Source organism: Stegostoma tigrinum, chromosome 28, assembly GCF_030684315.1.
Source record: "Stegostoma tigrinum isolate sSteTig4 chromosome 28, sSteTig4.hap1, whole genome shotgun sequence".
NCBI classification, from domain to species: domain Eukaryota; kingdom Metazoa; phylum Chordata; class Chondrichthyes; order Orectolobiformes; family Stegostomatidae; genus Stegostoma; species Stegostoma tigrinum.
Genome location: NC_081381.1, coordinates 49,386,617 through 49,406,964, shown reverse-complemented (window position 1 = coordinate 49,406,964; position 20,348 = coordinate 49,386,617). Strand labels below are relative to the sequence as shown.

The 20,348-nt window shown below is 44.3% G+C and overlaps 1 protein-coding gene across 2 annotated transcripts in view; it reads right to left on the bottom strand.

Annotated features, from left to right (window-relative positions):
- The window catches only part of LOC125466639 (ephrin type-B receptor 2), a 761,045-nt gene that overhangs the window by 27,296 nt on the left and 713,401 nt on the right, over positions 1-20,348 (bottom strand). For both annotated transcript variants that reach the window (XM_048561431.2, XM_048561432.2), the window contains one exon: positions 8,778-8,993. In XM_048561431.2, coding sequence (XP_048417388.1) covers positions 8,778-8,993 — 216 coding nt within the window. The remainder of the gene's footprint in view (positions 1-8,777; positions 8,994-20,348) is intronic.

Below are 20,348 nucleotides of genomic sequence, written 5' to 3'. Positions count from 1 at the left end.
ATCACAAGTCCAGTTAAAAAATATGATAGCTTATTTTACTGACTATGTGACAGTTAACAGTTAGTCACCTGATGTCTGAATAGGTGTTGATTATTTTTGGATCTTAAGTAGAATGAGTATTTCCAGCTCACCTCAGCTCGAGTTAAGAAAGCGGCTGTTGAAAGCTCATGATCAGAAAATTTGTTACAAGCAGTTGGGACAAAACACATCCTAAATGAGACACAGCCACAGTGAGGGTTTTTGGGATATTGGAGCAGAGTGGGAATTTGGTGTAGATGGAAAGGCATGTTTTTTACTTTTTTTGTGTTTAAAGTTTGTAAGGACTCTATCTATAGTAATGAGAATCAATGAATAAGGGACCTGCAGGAATTAAGCATGTTCCAAAAGGTTTAATTTAAATAGCTAAGTCATGGCAGGAGAACTCAACGCCATGGGAGTTGCCTACAGTTCCGGTGCCCAGGGCCAATACATGTGCAGGAAGTGTCTCCAGCTGCAGCTTTTGGAAGTCCAGGTTTTGTAGTTGGTCTCTTGTGACTGGGGACACTGTGAGGCATGCACAAAATCAAGAGTGTAGTGGATCTGCTGAGAAGGAACAGAAGGCATTGAGAAGAAGAGACTGAGGAGGATTCTGGGAAGAATTGGCTCAGTCACCGCAAACAAGGAGGGGAATGCCGAAAAGCTGGTGTCAGCAAACGGTGCAAAAACATCCAATAGAGTGCGTTGCTGAGAAGGGACTGGGGGGGATTCTCAGAGGTATCAGCTCAGTCACCAGCGATTGCCCAGGACCAAATAAAACGGATGCAAGCTATAGTGGAGTGGCTATTTTTGGTGTGGTCATTTTGAAAAAGGGCTGCTTTGTGGTTGTAATGCTGCTGGAGGTTTAAGTGTAGGCTTTGGTGAATACTGGGCTTCAGTGAGGAGGATGATCAGCAATGAGGTAAGCGCAAGGTAAGATCCTTGTCTTTATTATACTGTGAAGGGTGAAGGATGGCAGTTAAGGCACTGATATGTGCCCCTTGCCGGATGTAGGAGATCAAAAAGCAGTCTAATGTCCCTGACAACAATGTCTGCAAGAAGTGTGATAACAAGATATAAAGCTGGATGAACACAGCAGGCCAAGCAGCATCAGAGGAGCTTGGCCTGCTGTGTTCATCCTGCTCTACACCTTGTTATCTCAGATTCTCCAGCATCTGCAGTTCCTACTATTTCTGCAAGAAGTGTGACTGGCTGCAGCTCCTCACAGACCACATGGTTCAGTTGGATATGCTGAGGAGCATACAAGGGGCAGAGAGTATGATAGACACTAGTTACAGTGATGTGAACACACCACAGGTTCAGTTAGGAAGGTGAAGATTTCCAGCAAAGACAGGCAGGTAGTGCAGGAGTTTCTTGCGGCTATTCCCCTCTCCAACAGATATACCATTTTTGATGCTGTTAGTAAGGACAGCCTCTCTAGGAAGTACGACAGCAGCAGCCAGGCCTGTGGCACCACAACTGGCTCGGCTGTATACCAGAGTTGGACAAAGTTCAAATGAGAGTTAGTTGTAGGGGACTCGCTTGTCAGAGGTGCAGACAGGTGTTTCTGTGGCTGCAACTGAACCTGAATGATGTGTGGCATCCTTTGTGCCAGGGTCAAGGAAGTTTCTGAGCGAGTGCATGAAACGCTGAAGTAGGAAGATGAGCAGCCAGGCAATTGTTGTACATATTGCTACCCACTACATATGTAGGAAAAGGAATGAGGTCCTCAAGAGTGTTATAGGGAGTTAGGCATAAGGTTAAAATGGAGGAACTCAACGGTCGTAATTTCTGGATTACTTCATTGCCATGGGTTAACGAGAGAAGGATTTCGTAGATGAATGTGTAGCTTGGAAACTGGTGCAGGGGACAGGGTTTCAGATTCTTGGATCTTTGGGATCTCTTCTGGGCGAGAGATGACTTGTACAAAAGGGACAGGTTGCCCCTGAACTGGAGGCGGACCAATATCCTGGAGGGGAGATTTGCGAGAGCCATTTGGGATGGTTTGAACTAGTCTGGCAGGAAGGTGAGAGATGAACAAGAAGGTTGCAGACAGTACAAAGTTAATGAGAGCAAGTTCAATAGGCAGTGTTGGTCATCTTAGGACAGGGCAAGCAATAGCACTGCAGGAAGCAAGAGAAATCTGGGTTAAACTATATTTATGTCAATGCAAGAGGCCTTACAGGAAAGGCAAATAATCTTGGGGCATGGATAGGTACATAGGACTGGGATATTAAAGCTTTTATAGAAACATGGCTGAAGAAGAGACCAGACTTGCTGCATAAAATGTTGTTGAGGCCACATTTGGAGAACTGCACACAGTTCTGGTTGCCCGACTGTTGAAAGGATATTATTAAATGAGAAAGAGACCTGAAAAGGTTTACTAGAATGCTACCTGGACTGGAAGGTTTGAGTTAGAAGGAAAGATTGGATAGGCTTGGACCCTGGAACATAGGAGATGAAGAGGTCACCTTAAAGAGGTCTATAAAATCCTGAGAGGCATAGATAAGGTAGATAAGCCAACTGCTTTTCCCCATGGTAGGGGATTCTAAAACTAGAGGGCAGAGTTCTACGATCGATACCCAACAGTCCAGAGGGTCATTTTCTTTCACATAGCAGGTGGTCTGGAATAGGCAGCTAGAGGTAGTGGTGAAATCAAGCACAATTTTATCGTATAAGAAACATTTAGATAGGTGCATGGATGGGGTAGATATGGAGGAATATGAATCAAGCATAGGCAAATGCGCCAAATTTAATAATGAAAACTGGTTGGCATGGGCAAGCTGGACCGAAAAGTCCGTTTTCATGCCGTTGACCTCGACGACACTATGACTAAGCACGTACTGGGAGGTGGTCATACTGCAGACTAAGACTCCACAAGTAGGAAATGAAATGGGTGACAATCAGAAAAACAAGAGGATCAGGTACGCAGTACAGGAGTTTCTTATGGCTATTTCTCTTCAAAGCAGATCGGCCACTCTGGATACTATTGAGGGGAACGGCTTCCCAGGGGAATGCAGAAATAGCCAAATTCATTGTACCACAGTTGTCTCTGCTGCACAAGGGAAGAGTAAAATGTTTGGGAATATCATACTTATAGGGGATTCAATTGTAAATGGAATAGTCAGATGTTTCTGTGGCTGTAATACGAGACTCCAGTATGGTATATTGCCTCCCTGCTGCTCGGGTCAGGATGTTTCAGAGTGGCTACAGGACTTTCTAGTGGGGAAGGGTGAACACCCAGTGGTTGTGGTATACATTGGTACAAATGCCACAGGTATAATAAAGGATAAGGTCCTTTAAGGGGGATATTGAGTATTTGGAAGCAAATTGAAAAGTAGAACCTCAAAAGTAGCGATTTCAAGATTACTGAGTGCCACATAGAACATAGAACAATACAGCACAGAACAGGCCCTTCGGCCCTTGATGTTGCGCCGACCTGTGAACTAATCTAAGCCCATCCCCCTACACTATCCCATCATTATCCATTTGCTTATCCAAGGCCTGTTTAAATGCCCCTAATGTGGCTCAGTTAACTACGTTGTCAGCAGGGCATTCCATGCCCTTACCACTCTGAGTAAAGAATCTGCCTCTGACATCTGTCTTAAATCTATCACCCCTCAATTTGCAGCTATAGCCCCTCGTAGAAGCCAACATCATCATCCTCGGAAAAAGACTCTCACTGTCCACCCTAACTAATCCTCTGATCATCTTGTATGTCTCTATTAAATCCTCTCTTAGCCTTCTTCTCTCCAATGAGAACAGACCTAAGTCCCTCAGCCTTTCCTCATAAGACCTTCGCTCCAGACCAGGCAATATCCTGGTAAATCTCCTCTGCACCTTTTCCAATGCTTCCACATCCTTCCTGTAATGGAGTGACCAGAACTGCATGCAATATTCCAAATAAGGCCGCACTAGCATTTTGTACAGTTGCAGCATGACAGGTTTTCTGGTGGAACCAAGCATAGCAAAGCCATTGAGTAACAAATAAGGAATATTAACAGTCTAGTTGTTCAAGGACCCTTGGGGATATGTGACTGTGAAATGATTGAATTCATTGTCAAGATGGAGAGTGACATAGTTGATTCTGAGACTACAATCCCAAATCTAAATTGAGGAAATCACGATGGTATGAGGCATGAGTTGGTTTAGACTAGGGAATGTTAATTAATGGATGATGGAAGAAAGGCAATGGCAAACATTCAAAAAGTGCACAGGTGAACTGCAAGAATTGTTCATTCCTGTCTGGCATAAAAGTAAAACGGGAAAGGTGGCCAAACCATGGCTTACAAGGGACATTAGTCATAGTATTAGATCTTAGGAAGAGGCATACAAATTGACCAGAAAGAGAAAGAGGAAACAGACTTGAAGAATGGAAGCAGTTTAGAATTCAACAAAAGCCGACAAAGGATTGATTAAGAAAGGAAAAATAGAGTGAGAGTAAGCTTGCGGGAACATAAAAACTGACTGGAAGTTTCCATAGATTAGATTAGATTCCCTACAGTGTGGAAATGTAGGCCCAACAAGCCCACACTGCCCCTTGGAGCATCCCACCCAGACCTATCCCCTATAACCCACACGCCTCTGAACACTATGGGCAATTTAGAATGGCTGATCCATCTAGCCTGCACATCTTTGGACTTTGGGAGGAAACTGGATCACCTGGAGGAAACCCACGCAGACATGGGGAGAATGTGCAAACTCCTCACAGACAGTTGCCTGAGGCTGGAATTGAACCCGGATCCCTGGTGGTGCGAGGCTACAAAGCTAACCACGGAGCCACCATGCCACCCCAGTACGTGAAGAGAAGGTGTTTAGTCAAGACAAATGACTTGGACCATGGAAGTGGATGTACTAACACCAAGTTAGTGGAAGACACAAAATAAGTAGTTAGGATGACATAGAATCTACAAGAGGGATACAAACAAGTTCGGTGAGTGTGCAGAAACTTAGCAGATGGAGTATACTGTAGGCAAATGTGAGGTCATGCACATTGACAGGAAGAATAGCAGAGGTGGATATTAGTTAAATGGGGGAGCACTGTAGAAAGCTTCAGCAGAGAGTGAATTGAGGATCCTCAAACGTAAATCACAAAAGACTAGCATCCAAGTTCAACATATAATTGGGAAAGCAAATTTGATGTTGGGGGCTTTTATTTCAAAGGTGATGCAGTATGAGAAGACAATACAATTTTACATTTCTGTGTTTTAATTATGGATTGAATTGGGAAAAGAACTGTTTTAAAAGCCAAGATAACAAGGTGTAGAGCTGGATGAGGAGCAGGAAGGCTGAAGTTTCGGGCCTAGACCCTGCTTCAGAAAAGCCAAGATGTGTTGAAGGATTGCTGTACTTTTCAAAAGCAGTAATCTGACACTCATTGTAAGTTCTGTTTACACAGGTGTTGAACATAAGAACATAGGAAATAGGAACAGGAATATGTCATCTGGCCTGTTGAGCCTGCTCTGCCATTCAATAAGATCATGGCTGGTCTTTTCATGGACTCAGCTCCACTTTCCCGCCACTCACATAACGCTGCTTCAAGCAATCATGGAAGCCTGGTTTGCAATGGGGTATGACTGGCACAAGGTAAATTCGGGCAGGGCTTAAACACTTAATGGTATGGTCCTGAAGATTGTTGCTGAACAACGAGACTTTGGAGTGCAGTTTCAGAGATTCTGGTACAATTACAAAATTTAAAAGGCATCTGGATGGGTACATGAATAGGAGGGCTTTAGAGGAATTTGGGCCAAATGCTGGAAAATGGTACTAGATTAGTTTAGGATATCTGATCGGCGTGGACGACTTGGGCCAAAGGGTCTCTTTCCATGCTGTACAGGAGTATAACTTTATAATAACTCTCTGGCCAGTTATCGCTGATAAAGGCTTTCTGCCTGCCAACAACAATCCCCCAGTAGCTGAAAAGCTTGGATCATTTTAGTGGAAACTATTGGACTTCTGGAGAAGGCAGAAGAGGTATTTCAAGCCTCAAAGCAGATAGTTAATTTCCCCTTTCCAGTTCTGCAAGGTGTGACTTTTAAGGAATAAGTCAAATACCTTTATAATTGGGAGTCAGTCAACTGTGCCTCCTGCAACAATTGAAAGTAATCCGAAGGCGGATCGAGAAGCAGCGTCCATAGCTACTCTGTCCAGACTCCTCCTGATTTTAAAAACCTCAAATTACTTGTTAGCACTTTCCTCTCCAACAAAGTCATATATGCGGGCAGCATCCTCCCACATGCTATGGCTGTGTCTGGGGTTAGTGAGTCTAAATTAATCCTGCTCACACCATCCTGGATTAAACGCTGAGTCTAATTCACCCCGACTTTGAAGGATTGAGTGGCCGATTCCTTGTAAGTCCTCTGTTTCTAAATACTAGCTTAACTTGTCTGTGTTCTTTGACATTAAAAAGTAATTGGAAGGTTCGGAAGATCACTCAAACAAAATGGCTAATTTAAGAGACATAGTAGGAACTGCCGATGCTGGAGTCTGAGATAACAAGAGCTGGATGAACACAGCAGGCCATCAGAGGAGCAGGCAAGCTGATGTTTCAGGTCTGGACCATTCTTCAGACATGGGGGAGGGGAAGGGAACTCTGAAACAGAGAAGGGGAGGTGAAGATGCAAGGCGGATAGTGGAGCTGATAGGTGGAAAGAAGATGGACAGGTTAAAGGGGCGGGGATGGAGCCAGTAAAGGAGAGTATAGGAGGGGAGTTGAGATGGGGGTTGGCAGTTGGGAGGGAGGGGCAGTTAGGTAGGAGGGAAGATGGACAGGTCAAGGAGGAGGGGATGAGGTGAGTAGGTCAGTAGTGGGGGGGTGTCAGTGAAGTGGGAGGAGCAGATAGGTGGGAGATTAAGACGGACGGGTCAAGGAGGCGGGGATGAACTGGGCTGGACTTGTAATGAGGTCAGGGTGGGGAGATTTTGAAGCTTGTGAAGTCCATGATGAGAGCATTGGGCTGCAGGGTGCTCAAGCGGAATATGAGGTGCAGTTCCTCCAGTCTTCAGGTGGCTTCATTCTGGCACTGGAGGAGGCCTAGGATGGACATGTCATCCAAGAAGTGGAAGGGGGAGTTGAAGTGGTTCGCGACTGGGAGGTGTGCTCGTTTGTCACAAACCGAGCGTAGGTGCTCCACAAGGCAATCTCCAAGCCTCCACTTGGTTTCCCAAACGTACAGGAGGCCACATTGGGAACAGCAGTATCAGAGATGGTCCAGGTGAACTAAAGGTTGAGTTGGGAGGTGTGAGTAAAGTGGATGAACTGTTCAAGCCCCTCATGGGAGCATGAGGCTACGCCAATACAGTCTTCGATATAATGGAGGAAGAGGTGGTGGATGGGGATATTGTTGATGCAGACCATCTCTGATACTTCTCTCTTCTTCCTGGACCTCTGTTTCCATCTCTGGCAACCACCTGGAAACTGATATCTATTTCAAACCTACCAACTCCCTCAACTACCTATAGTATACCTCCTCTCACCCACCTCCATGCAAGAATTCCATCCACTATTGCTAATTCCTTTGCCTCCGCTGCATCTGCTCCTAAGATGAGGCATTCCACTCCCGGATATACTAGATGTCCTCATTTTTCAAGGACCGCAGTTTCCCCTCCACAGTGGTCAAAAATGCCCTCAACTGCATCTCTCGCATTTCCTGCAACTCATCCCTCACACCCCCTCCCCACAATAATATCAAAGACAGAATTCCTCTTGTCCTCACGTATCACCCCACCAAACTCTGGATTCAACACATCATACTCTGCCACTTCCACTCCCTGCAATTTGACCTCACAACCAAGGACATTTTTCCCTCCACACCCTTATCTGCCTTCTGGAAGGACCGCGCTCTCTGTGATTCCCTGATCCACTCCACACTCCCCACTAGACCCCCCCCCCCCACCCCTGTCACTTTTCCCTGCAACCGTAGGGAGTACTACACCTGCCCCTACACCTCCTCCCTCACCCCCAGCCCAGGCCCCAAGAAAACATTTCACATTAAACAGATGTTCACCTGTATATCTGCTAACGTGCTATGTTCTGTTCCCAATGCGGCCTCTGCTATATCAGAGAAACCAAGCACAGGCTTGGAGACTTTGTGGAACACCTACACTTGGTTCATGACAAATGAACACCTCGTAGTCATGAACTACTTTAACACCCCCTCCTACTTCTAGGACAACATGTCCATGCTAGGTCTCCTCCAGTGCCACAACGATGCCACCCATAGGCTGGAGGAACAGCACCCCATACTCCACTAGGGAACCCTGCAGCCCAAACTTTACAAGCTTCAAAATCTCCCCACCCCCGACATCATCCCAAGATCAACCCAGCTTGTCTCCGCCTCCATGACCTGTCTTTTCTCCCACCTGTCTGCCCCTCCTACCTCACTGATCAACCCCCACCTCCCACTTCCTACCTAACTCCAACCCCTCCTCCTTGACCTGTCTGTCTTCCCTCCCACCTACCTGCCACTCCCTCCCAACTGAACAGCCCCCATCCTAACTCCCTACCAACACTCACCTTTACTGGCTCCATCCCTGCTCCTTTGATCTGTCCATCTTCTCTCCACCTACTGGTTCCACTATCCACCTTCCATCATCACCTCCCCTTCTCTATTTATTTCAGAGTTCCCGCCCCCTTCCCCATTTCTGAAGAAGGGTCCAGACCTGAAACATTAGCTTTCCTGCTCCTCTGATGCTGTCTGGCCTGCTGTGTTCATGCAGTTCAACACCTTGTTATCTCTGGTTAATTTAGTAGTTTGTTTTACCAAAGCACTTGTGTACGTTGGATCTGATGTATCATCTTCTAAGAACCTGGACAGTCCAAAATCGGAAACCTTACATACAAGGTTGCTGTTGACGAGAATATTACGAGCAGCCAGATCTCTGTGTACGTAGCTCATGTCTGCCAAATATTTCATCCCGGCAGCAATTCCACGAAGCATGCCAACAAGCTGAATAACTGTAAATTGTCCATCATTTTGCTGTAAAGAGAGAAAGACATAAATTTCTATTGTCTTGTCACAGCCCACAGATGTCTCAAAAGGTTTTACTTTTGAAATATAGTCTATGTAATGTGTACTAGAAAATATGGCAGCCAGTCTCCAGACAGCAAGTTCTCACAAACAAGATGATAATAACTAGATGAACAAATGTTATACTGAAACGTTAACATTTTATTTGCCTTACACATGTTGAGTGACCCTGATTTCTGTTTTCATTCTTTTTCTGCTTTTCTCTTCGAATGAAATAAATGACACTCGAAATTGCTTAAATAATTAAATCAAATGAATTTCAATTATTTATGTTATTCAACAAAAATGGATACTTTATTTCATGATGCAAAAAATAACTTTAAAAAGAATCAATGCAAATATTTTTCTCATCTGAATGAAGTAATGGTATTGCTTTCCAACACAGATAGTTGGGAGAAGTTATGAAGCCCAATATTGGGGCAGCAGATTCAGCAAGGACCAAGCATTCATTAAAATACATTCAGTGACAGCGTGCAAGGGAAACATAAAATATTAGCTTTGTGCTTTTAACAGCAGTTAACACCAACTTTTATATTTGAATATTCCAATCTCCTTCATTGTTTAGCGGTGGTAACTTCATTAAGATGCCATTCAAATCATCATGCAGTGAAGTATTCATGTGGAAATTTATATATGGGATTGTAATTCACAGATATGCAGCTTGAGTACAACTGCAATCCATTCAAATCCCACCAAAACATCACCTTTCAGATGTTGACAATCCTTAGCTCTTACTGACTCATAGATCGGTGATATGATATTGACATGGCGAAGTGCAGCATGATGCAACAGTGACACCAAACTGTCATATGGAAGAGACTGTGAAAAAAGGTTAGAACATTCTGAATGAGAGTAGGATTGTTTGTAGAATGAATGGTATTATGCACAAGAGTGCAGAAACCCACCAGAGTCACATAGCTGTCACTTTTTTGTTCATACAAGCGATGTTGGAATTGCTGGCTTGGGCAGCGCTTATTGTTCATTCCTAATTCATCTGGAGAAGTTGGTAATGAGCCATCATCTTGAACTAGATTTAGATTTTATTGTCATGTGTACTAAAAATACAGGTGTACAGTGAAAAATGTCTAATGTTGCCACACATGTGCCATCTTAAGTACAAAGGCACTGAGCCACGAAAAACTCAGGTACAAAAAAAGTCAAAACAAAGTTAAAAAGTTGAAAATTACAGATCTTCAAAGTTTTGGAAAACATCTGCATCTCGGGTTGTGGGTGACGTTGTTGACTTCCTTGCCAAGCTGGCTTGTTCTTATTCAGGCGTTTCGTCAACATGCTAGATGTCATCATCAGTGGAGCCTCTGGTGAAGTGGTGTTCCAGTTTGACTGGGAAAACTTAGCCATAGCAGCCAAAGCCAAACATAGACACGCACAGGAATTATTGGAGGCATGGTTCTTCACCCGTAATGCAATCAACAAATGCATAGAATTTGACCCTATTTGCAAACTCAAACGGATCAGAACCAGAAATGACAGTACTCACCATAATGGACCAAACAGATCCAGAAATACTTGTCTCATGAGACTACGGCCTCTAACTCAGCAGCAGGAGTGATGAGAGTGCAAACTCAGCTAAGTGAACTCATTTAATTAGGCAGTGACTAAACCCGAAATTCTATAAGTGTAGTGTCTCCCACCCATCCTCCTCCTCTAACAAAAAAAAGACAGTCTGCAGGGTGAGTAAGTTAAGCTTCCATTTTTTTTTTTCATTTTATCTCTTTGGCAATCAAGAATAGAAGGAATGGAAGCTAGGGCAGTTGCATGGTCCTCTTGTAGGATGTGGGAGGGAAGGGTCAATACCAGTGTCCCTTCTGACTTCACCTGCGAGAAGTGCACCCAACTCCAACTTCTCACAGACTGCATGAGGGAACTGCAGCTGGAGCTGGATGAACTTGAGTAGCAGATAGTGAAGGGGACTGTCAGAGAATTTGGCAGAATATAGAAATATTGGAGGGTTGGGCAGAGAAATGGCAGATGGAGTTCAATCCAGACAAATGTGAGGTGATGCATTTTGGAAGATCCAATTCAAGAGCGAAATATGCGATAAATGGTAAAGCCCTGGGGAAAATTGATGCACAGAGAGATCTGGGTGTTCAGGTACATAATACCCGGAAGGTCGCAACGCAGGTCAATAAGAGTGGTCAAGAAGCATATAGCATGCTTTCATTCCCCAGACAGGACATTGAGTAGAAGAGTTGGCAGGTCATGTTACAGTTGTATAGGACTTCGGTTTGACCACATTTGGAATACTGTGTATAGTTCCGGCCACCACATTACCAAAAAGATTTGGATGCTTTGGAGAGGGTGCAGGGGAGGTTCACCATAATGTTGGCTGGTCTGGAGGGCACTAGTTATGAAGAGAGGTTGAGTAGATTAGGAATATTTAGATTAGAAAGATGGAGATGGGGGGGGGGTGCTGATTGAGGTCTACAACATCATGAGAGGTATAGACAGAGTGGATAGCCAGAAGCTTTTTCACAGAGTGGGGGACTCAATTACTAGGGCTCACAATTTTAAAGTGAGAGGGGAAATGTTTGAGGGATATATGCATGGAAAGTTCTTTACGCAGAGGGTCGTGGGTGACTAGAATATGCTGTGAACGGAGGTGGTAGAGGTGGGCACAATAGCGTCATTTAAGATGTATCTAGATAGAGACATGAATGGGCAGGGAGCAGAGGGATACAGAAAATAGAAGACTCCCTTGGGAAATAGGTTACAGGTTTAGATAGAGGATCTGGATCAGCGTAGGCTTGGAGGGTCGAAGGGCCTGTTCCTGTGCTGTAATTTTCTTTGCTCTAACTCTGGACCATTTGAGAGGCCGAGGGGTTATAGATACGAGTTACAGGATGGTTGTCACACCTATGTTACGGGATAAAGATAGCTGGGGGACTATCAGGAGTGGGAAAGGGAAGAGGCAGATAGGGCAGGGGTACCTTGTGGCTGTTCCCCTCAATAATAAGTATACTGCTTTGGATACTGTTGGTGGTGGTGGTGGGGGGGGGGGGGGGGAGCTACAAGGGAAAACCGTAGCAGCCAGGCTTCTGGCACTGAGCCTGGCTCTGTGGCTCAAGAGGGAATTGAGGAGAATGGGAGAAAGATAGTGATAGGAGTTTCAATGGTTAAGGGAACAGACAGGAGATTTGGTGGTACCGAGCAAGAGACCCGGATGGTACGTTGCCTCCCAGATGCCAGACTCAGATCAAAGTCTACAGGACTCTTAAGAGGGGGGATGAGCAGCCAGAAGTCATGGTACCGATGACATAAGTGGGAAAAGGGATGAGGTCCTGAAAAGTGAATATAGAGAGTTAGGTTGGAAGCTAAAAGGCAGGATGAGCAGAGTGGAAATTTCAGGATTACTAATGGTGCCATGGGTAGTGAGGCTAGGAATAGAGAGCAAGTGCAGCTGAACACATGGCTTAAGTGGAGGAGGGAGGGTTTCAGATATGTGGATTATTGGGCTACCTTCTGGGGAAGGTGGGACCTTACAAGAATGACAGATTGCACCTGAACTGGAGGGGCACCAATATCCTGGGTAGAAGGCTTGCTCGAGCTCTTTGCGAAGATTTAGTTTCGCTGGGGGATGGGAAATGGAGGTACGGATCAGAGAATGGGATAGCTGGTGTACAGGCAGATAGAGCATGCAGAGAGTCTGTGAGAAAGGACAGACAGTTGAGAGGGCAAAGTTGCAGTCAGTGCGACGGGGTAAAGTGTGTCTATTTTAACACAAGAATTGTCAGGAATAAGGGTGACGAACTTAGACCATGGATAAGTACATGGAGCTACGACGTTGTGGCCATTATGGAGACTTAGATAACATGGGCAGGAATGGTTGTTTTATGTTCTGGGGCTTCGATGTTTCAAAAGATATAGGGAGGGAGATAAAAGAGATGGGGAGTGGCATTGCTAATCAGGGATGGTATCACAGCTGTAGAAAGGGAGGTTGTTGAGGAGCGATTCTCCACTGAGTCAGTATGGATGGAAGTCAGAAACAGGAAAGGAGCAGTCACTTTATTGGGACTTATTTATATACACCCCAATAGCAACAGAAGCACTGAGGAACAGATTGGGAGGCAGATTTTGAAAAGGTGCAGAAGTAATAGGGTGTTATCAAGGGTGACTTCAACTTTCCTAATACTGACTAGAACCTCCTAAGTGCAAATAGTTTGGATGGAAAAGATTTTGTCAGTTGTGTTCAAGAAGGATTTCTGACTCAATATGTAGATAGGCTGATGAGAGGGGAGGCTATATTGGATTTAGTGCAGGCAACAAACTAGGCCAGGTATCAGATCTCTCAATGGGAGAGCATTTCGGTGATAGTGATCACAACTCCCTGACGTTTACGAGAGTCATACAGAGAGACATGAGCAGATGTTATGGGAAAATATTTAATTGGGGGAGGGGGGATTATCATGCTATTAGGCAAGAACTGCAGAGCATAAATTGGGATCAGATGTTCTCAGGGAAAAGCACAACAGAAATATGGAGGTTGCTTGGGGAGCAGTTGCCATGAGTTCTGGATTGGTTTGTCGCACTGAGGCAAGGAAGGGATGGTAAAGTGAAGGAACCTCGGATGACAAGACATGTGGAACATCTAGTCAAGAGGAAGAAGGAAGCTTACTTAAGGTTGTGAAAGTAAGGATTGGACAGGGCTCCAGAGGATTACATAGTAGCCAGGAAGGAACTGAAGAATGGACTTACAGAAGAGGATATGAAAAAGCCTTGGCGGGTAGGATTAAGAGGAACAAGAGAATGGCCAGAGTGAGGGTGGGGCCTATCAAGTATATTGGAGGGAACTTGTGCATGGAGTCAGAGGAGATAGGGAGGTCCTTAATTAATACTTTGCTTCAGTATTCACCAGTGAGAGGGATCTTCACATATGTGAGGACAGTGTGAAACAGACTCCAACAGATTGATGTTAGGAGGGAGGTTGTGTTAGAAGTTTTGAAAAACATGAGGACAGATAAATCCCCTGGGCCATACAGAATATACCCAAGTTTACTGTGTAAGTGAGGAAGGAGATCGTTGAGCCTTTGGCGATGATCTCTGTATCCTCACTGTCCACTGAAGTAATACCAGATGATTGGAGGGTGGCAAATGTTATTCCATTGTTCAAAGAAGGGAATAGGGATAATTTTGGGAATTACAGACCAGACAGTCTTACTTCTGTGGTGGGGAAATTATTGGAGAGGATTCTGACATGTAGTATTTATGATTATTTGGAAAAACACAGCTTGATTAGAAATGGTCAGCATGGCTTTGTGAGGGGCGGGTCATCCCTCACAAGTCTTATTGAATTCTTTGAGAATGTGACAAAACACATTGATGAAGGTCAAGCAGTGGGTGTGGTGTATATGGATTTTAGCAAGACATTTGATAAGGTTCGCCATGGTAGATTCATTCAGAAAGTTAGAAGGCTTGGGATTCAGGGAAATTTGGCTGTCTGGATATAGAATTGGTGTCCAATAGAAGACAGAGGGTGGTAGTAGATGGAAAGTATTCAGCCTAAAGCTTGGTGAATGGTGGTGTTCCACAGGGATCTGTTCTGGGACCTATGTTCTTTGTGATCTTAAAAAATGACTTGGATGAGGAAGTGGAAGGGTGATTTGGTAAGTTTGCGGATGACTAAAAGATTGGTGGAGTTGTGGACAGCATGTTGTGGGTTGCAATGGGATATGGACAAGATGCAGAGCAAAGACATGGCAGATGGAATTCAACCCAGAAAAGTGTGAAGTGATTCATTTTGGAACATCAAATTTGAATGCAGAATGCAGAGTTAATGGCAGGATTCTTGGTAGTGTGGAGGAACAGAGGAATCTTGTCTAGGCTCATAGATCCCTGAAAATTGCGACCCAAGTTGATAGGGTTGTGAAGAAGGCATATGGTGTGTTGGCTTTCATTGCCAGGGGAATTGAGTTTAAGATCTGCATGATTATGCTGCAGCTCTGTAAAACCCTGGTTAGACCACACTTAGAATATTATGTTCAGTTCTAGATGTGGAAGCTTTAGGGAGGGTGCAGAGGAGATTTACCAGGATGCTGCCTGAAATAGAGGCAGGATTTTTGAGGAAAACTTGAGGGAGCTAGCACTTTTCTCATTGGAGTGAAACTTGACAGATGACTTGAGAGAGGTATACAAGGTGATGAGAGGCACAGACAGAGTGGATAGCTAGAGCCTTCTTCCCAGGGTAGAAATGACTATCATGAGTGGGCATTATTTTAAAGTGATTAGAGGAAGGTATAGGGGAGATGTCAGAGGTAGGTTCTTTATACAGAGAATGGTAGGTGCATGGAATGCGCTGCTGGCGGGGGTAGTGGAGTCAGATTCATGAGGGACATTTAAGCGATGCTTGGATAGGCACATGGTTGATAGGAATGGATGTAGGGTATGCAGGGTAGTTTGATCTGAGAGTAGGATGATAGGTTGGCACAACATCATGGGCCAAAGTGCCTGTACTGTTCTATGTTCTAACAGTATAAATTCCTAGCAGAGTAGAAGAACACCACTTCATCAGGGGCTCCACTGAAGATATCATAAGCACGGTGACGGAACATTGGAATGAAAACGAGCAAGCTCAGTGAGCAAGTCAACAACCTTACAGATCTTCATAGAATAGTGGGAAATAAATAAATAAGACTCCTATCTGGGCTGAGAGACCACAGCGAGTCACTGAGAAACTGCCACCAGCTGCTGAAAGCTCCTATACTGGGCCAGGAGCCTCCAGTGCCATGCCAGGAGGATGCCTTGCCGGGTCCGCACTGAGACTGGGAGAAGAAAGAAGAAAAGAAACACAAGGGCAGCAAAAACAAACAGGAAGAAGTGGGCAGAGCTGATGAGATCTGGTTTAAGCGTCACACTCTGCTGCCATCTTAACTACTGCAGTTCTTGGGGAGCAAATACACTGTACAGTGCTGATGGAAAGGGATTTCTTGAATGTTGACCCACTGGCAATGATAGAACAGCAATATAGTTACAAATCAGGCTGCTGCATGACCTGGAGCGGAACTGAAGGATAGTGGTGTGCCTGTGTTTTTCTGGTGGGGATGCTCACAGATTTAGAAGGTGCTGTCGAAAGAGCTTTGTTGAGTTACTGCAGCACATTTTGCAGATGGTATACACTGCTGCTGCTGTGTCTTGGTGGTGGAAGAGTGAATGTTGAAGGTGTTGAGTTGCTAATAAAGCAGACTGGTTGGATGGCATGAGCTTCTCAAATTTTGCAGCATCCAGTCCGGCAAGGAGGGAGTATTCCATTATATTTGTAACTTGCACTTGTAGATGGTAGACAGGCACTGGGGAGATGGTTGGCAAATTATTTGCTATATGATTCCTAGATTCTATCCTACTTTTGAAACCACTTTATTTATATGGCTAGTTCAGTTCAGATTCTGGTCAATGGTAATCCCCAGGATGTTGACAGTGATGGTAATGCCTTTTTGGTTTCTCTATTGATGATAGAAGCATTGAAAATGGGCCATTCAACCCTTTGAGCCTGTTTCACTATTCAAAATGATCATGGCTGATTATCCTACTCTGTACCTTGTTCCCACTTTCGTCCCATACCCTTTTATCCTTTTAATCCTACGAACTATATCAAACTCCTTGAAAACACTCAATGTTTTAGCCTCAACCACTTTCTGTGGAAGAGAACACACAGGCTCAACGCTTTCTAAACTAAAATATCACCTCATCTCAATCTGAAATGGTCTACCCAGTGTCCTTAGGCTTGTGGCAATTTTGGCTTTCTGGGTCACAGGAAACATCCTTCCAGTCCTGACTGATTTATTCTCTCTTCATATGTCAATTTCGCTATCCCAGGCATCAATCCAGTCAACCTTTGTTCTATTACCTCTACAGTCAAAACATCCTTGGTTGGATAAGGGAAGCAAAACTGCACACTATACTCAGTTGTGGTCCCACTAAGGCCCAGTACAAATCCACCAAGACATTTCTGCTCTTGTAGTCACATTCTCTTGGTTTGAAGACCAAAATACCTTTTGCCACTTTCACCAACTTCACCTGCATTCTTTCAGTGACAGATGTCCAAAGACACTCGGGTCTTGTTACATCTCCCTTTCCCAATGGTCATTGACTGGTACTTGTAAGAGATAAATGTTGAATGCCAGTTATGAACCCAATGCTGGAGGTTGTCCAGACATTGTTTCATATGGACATGGACATGGACTGTTGCAGTATTTGAAAAGTCATGGATGGCGTTGAACATCATGCAATCATCAGCAAAATTTCTAAAATATAATGGAGGAAGGTTACTAATAAAGCAGCAGATGATGGTCCAGAGCTTCACCCTGAGCAGCTCCTGCATTGATGTCATTGGCTGAGATGATTGACCTTCAATAAACACAGCCATCTTCTTATGCATCAGATATGACTCCAACCAGCAGACAGCTTCCCTCAATTCCTGCTGACTCAAATTTTGCTGGGGCTCCTTGTTGCCACACTCAGTCAAACGTGGGCTTTATGTCAATGGTCACCTCACCTCCAGGATTCAGCTCTTTTGCTTAAGTTCAGACCAAAATTGTAATGAAGCCGGAACTGAACAAGCAGGTTATTGCTTTGCCAGTGCTGCTTGACAGCATTGTTACCAACTTATTAGATGGCTTTGCTGATGATCAAGAGGGTAGACTGATAGGTCTGTAATTGGCTGGGTTGGAATTATCACCATTTTTGTGCATTGGTTGTGTCTGAGCTATTTTCCACATTGCCAAGGAGATCCAGTGTTACATCATGGCTGAATTGGCTTGGATAGTGATGCAGCTAATGCAGAAGCACAAGTCTTCAATGCAACACCTGGAATATTGTCAGGACTGTAGACTTTGCAGAATCCAGTATCTTCAGTGGCTTCTTCCCATCACATGAGGTGAATGGAATTGATTGGAGACTGTTTCTGTGCTGTATATCTGTATGACTCAATGACTAGCATTTATGACACTGGGGACCTCAGGAGGAGGCTGAGATGGAACATTTATTCAGAACTTCTGCATCAATCTTCAGCCTTGTCCATCAACATCCACAACCAGGTATTATTGGTTCTGGCATTTCTTGACCTCTTTGTTCCATACTGCTTCTGCTGCTTGGCATGCATGTAGTCCTCTGTTATAGCTTCACCAAGTCAATGTCTCCATTTTATTATGCTTAGTACTACCCCTGGCATGTGCTCCTGCATGCTTCAAAGGACCGGAGTTTGTGTCGTGCCCTGATGTAATAGTAGAGTGGGGGATATACTGGGCAATGAGGGGAGGCATTTTCCCATTTGATGTTGAATTGTAAGTAAGATTCATTGTGCCCAGTTTACAAAGGCTTGAAGCAGCTCCTCTCACACAATCTTTAGCTCTTTGGAAAGGAAAGCTTGCTCCTCGTTCCAAGGATATGGACCTGGAGTTACTTGTGGACAAAACTGTAGAGAGAGGGTAGTACATTCTCCTACTATCCACACTGGAGGCCATGCTATGAGATACAGCCAGCCCAGGCCCTGATAGAGGCCAGCTTAGTACTGTGTCTCGGGTTAAAAGGAATGCGCAGCAGTGTAGGGAGAAGGTCAACGATGTTTTGTGCTCCATAAGTCTAAGCATTGCCATCTTGTCTCTGCTACCTTGCACTCCAAGCGCCACCACTCATTCTAACTCTGCCACTGCATGCTTTTGTCACATGTCTCGTGAACTGCAGCTGTCACTACTGTAAGCATTATGTCCAATCAATGTTGTTACCATCCTCATCCTTCAAAATAATCTCACCTTTCCTGCCCTCTGTTCTTCCTTCTCACTCATTGGGCACATTGTCCCCTCTCCTCCTCCATCATCACTTCCATCATGTTTAATCTCCCCCTTTATTTCATTTTTTAAAAAAATTCCACAACGCTTCATCTGATGTCTTCACAGCTCTCCAAGTAATGTACCTGTAATCCCCAGACTAATTGCATTTGAACTGCAGGCTTCACCAGGAGCCTGGTAATAATACACATGACCGCAAGTGTGACTTTTACAGAACCTGATGTCAAATAGCTACACATCCACCCCCTTAACTGTTCAGTGCTCCTGATGTGACAAGCTGCCTGCCACTTCCATTGTGGTAATAAGCAATGTGAGCGAGAGACTAAAAATCTCCAAGTGAATGTCAAATGAGTGAGCGATAAGAAAGCAAGCTAAAAGACATAAAATACATTGTGTGTAGATACATGAGATGAATGCATGTGCCTGTGTGCAAGGCAACCTGGTGGCAACATGTCAGTTTAAGATGTTCCTGACCTACAAAGCAAAGAGTTGAAAGGATGAAGCATCATATAATCAGAAACTAATGAAACACAGAAGAAGCCCTTCAGTTCATCGAGACTGTGCTGATCTGTCTACACTCATCCCACTTTCCAGCACTTGGCCCATAACCTTGAATGTTATGACATTTCAAGTGCTTATCCTTATCAACTTTTAAAAGTTGAGAGGTTTCCTGCCTGTACTGCCATCTCAGGCAGTGAATACCAGATTCCCATCATTCACAATAACAGATGGAATAAGAGCAGAAGGAGGTAATTCATGCCCTTGAACCTGCACTGCCATTTAACATGATCAGAACTCCACTTTTCTGCCCACTCCCCATAATCCTTCATTCCATTACTAATTAAAAATCTGTCTATCTCCTCCTTAAATTTTCTCAATGTGATAGCGTCCACCAAGTTCTGGGAGAGTGAATTCCACAAACTGACAATCTTTTGAAAGAAGCAGTTTCTCATCTGTTCTAAATCTGCTACCCCTTATCCTAAAACTATGACCTTTTGTTCTAGATTGTCCCAGAAGGGAAATGTGCTATGTCTACTGTTAATTGCCTTTAGCATCTCATATATCTCAATTAGATCTCGTCTCATTTTTCTGGTCTGGTTGACACACTAAAGGAAGGAGCTGGAGGCTTTGGAGAGGATGCAAAAGAGGACGTTGTCTGGACTGGAGTGCATTAGAGGTTGGACGTTTTTGCTGGAGTGACAGAGATTGAGGGGCGACCTGATGGAAATTCTTAAAGGCATTGATAGAGTGGACAGTTGGAGTCTTGGTGGAATTGTCAAATACTAGGGGGCACAGGTCTAAGGTGAGAACAGTACAGTTTAAATGGGATGTGCGAGACAAGTTCTTTACACATAAGGGGCGGTAAGTGCCTGAAACATGCTGTCAATGGAGATGGTAGAAGCACATTTAAAATCAAAATTTAGGAGGCATTGAGACAGACACATGAGCAGGTGGGGAAGAGAAGAATACAGATCATGTGCAGGCAGATGCAAATAGTTTAGAATGG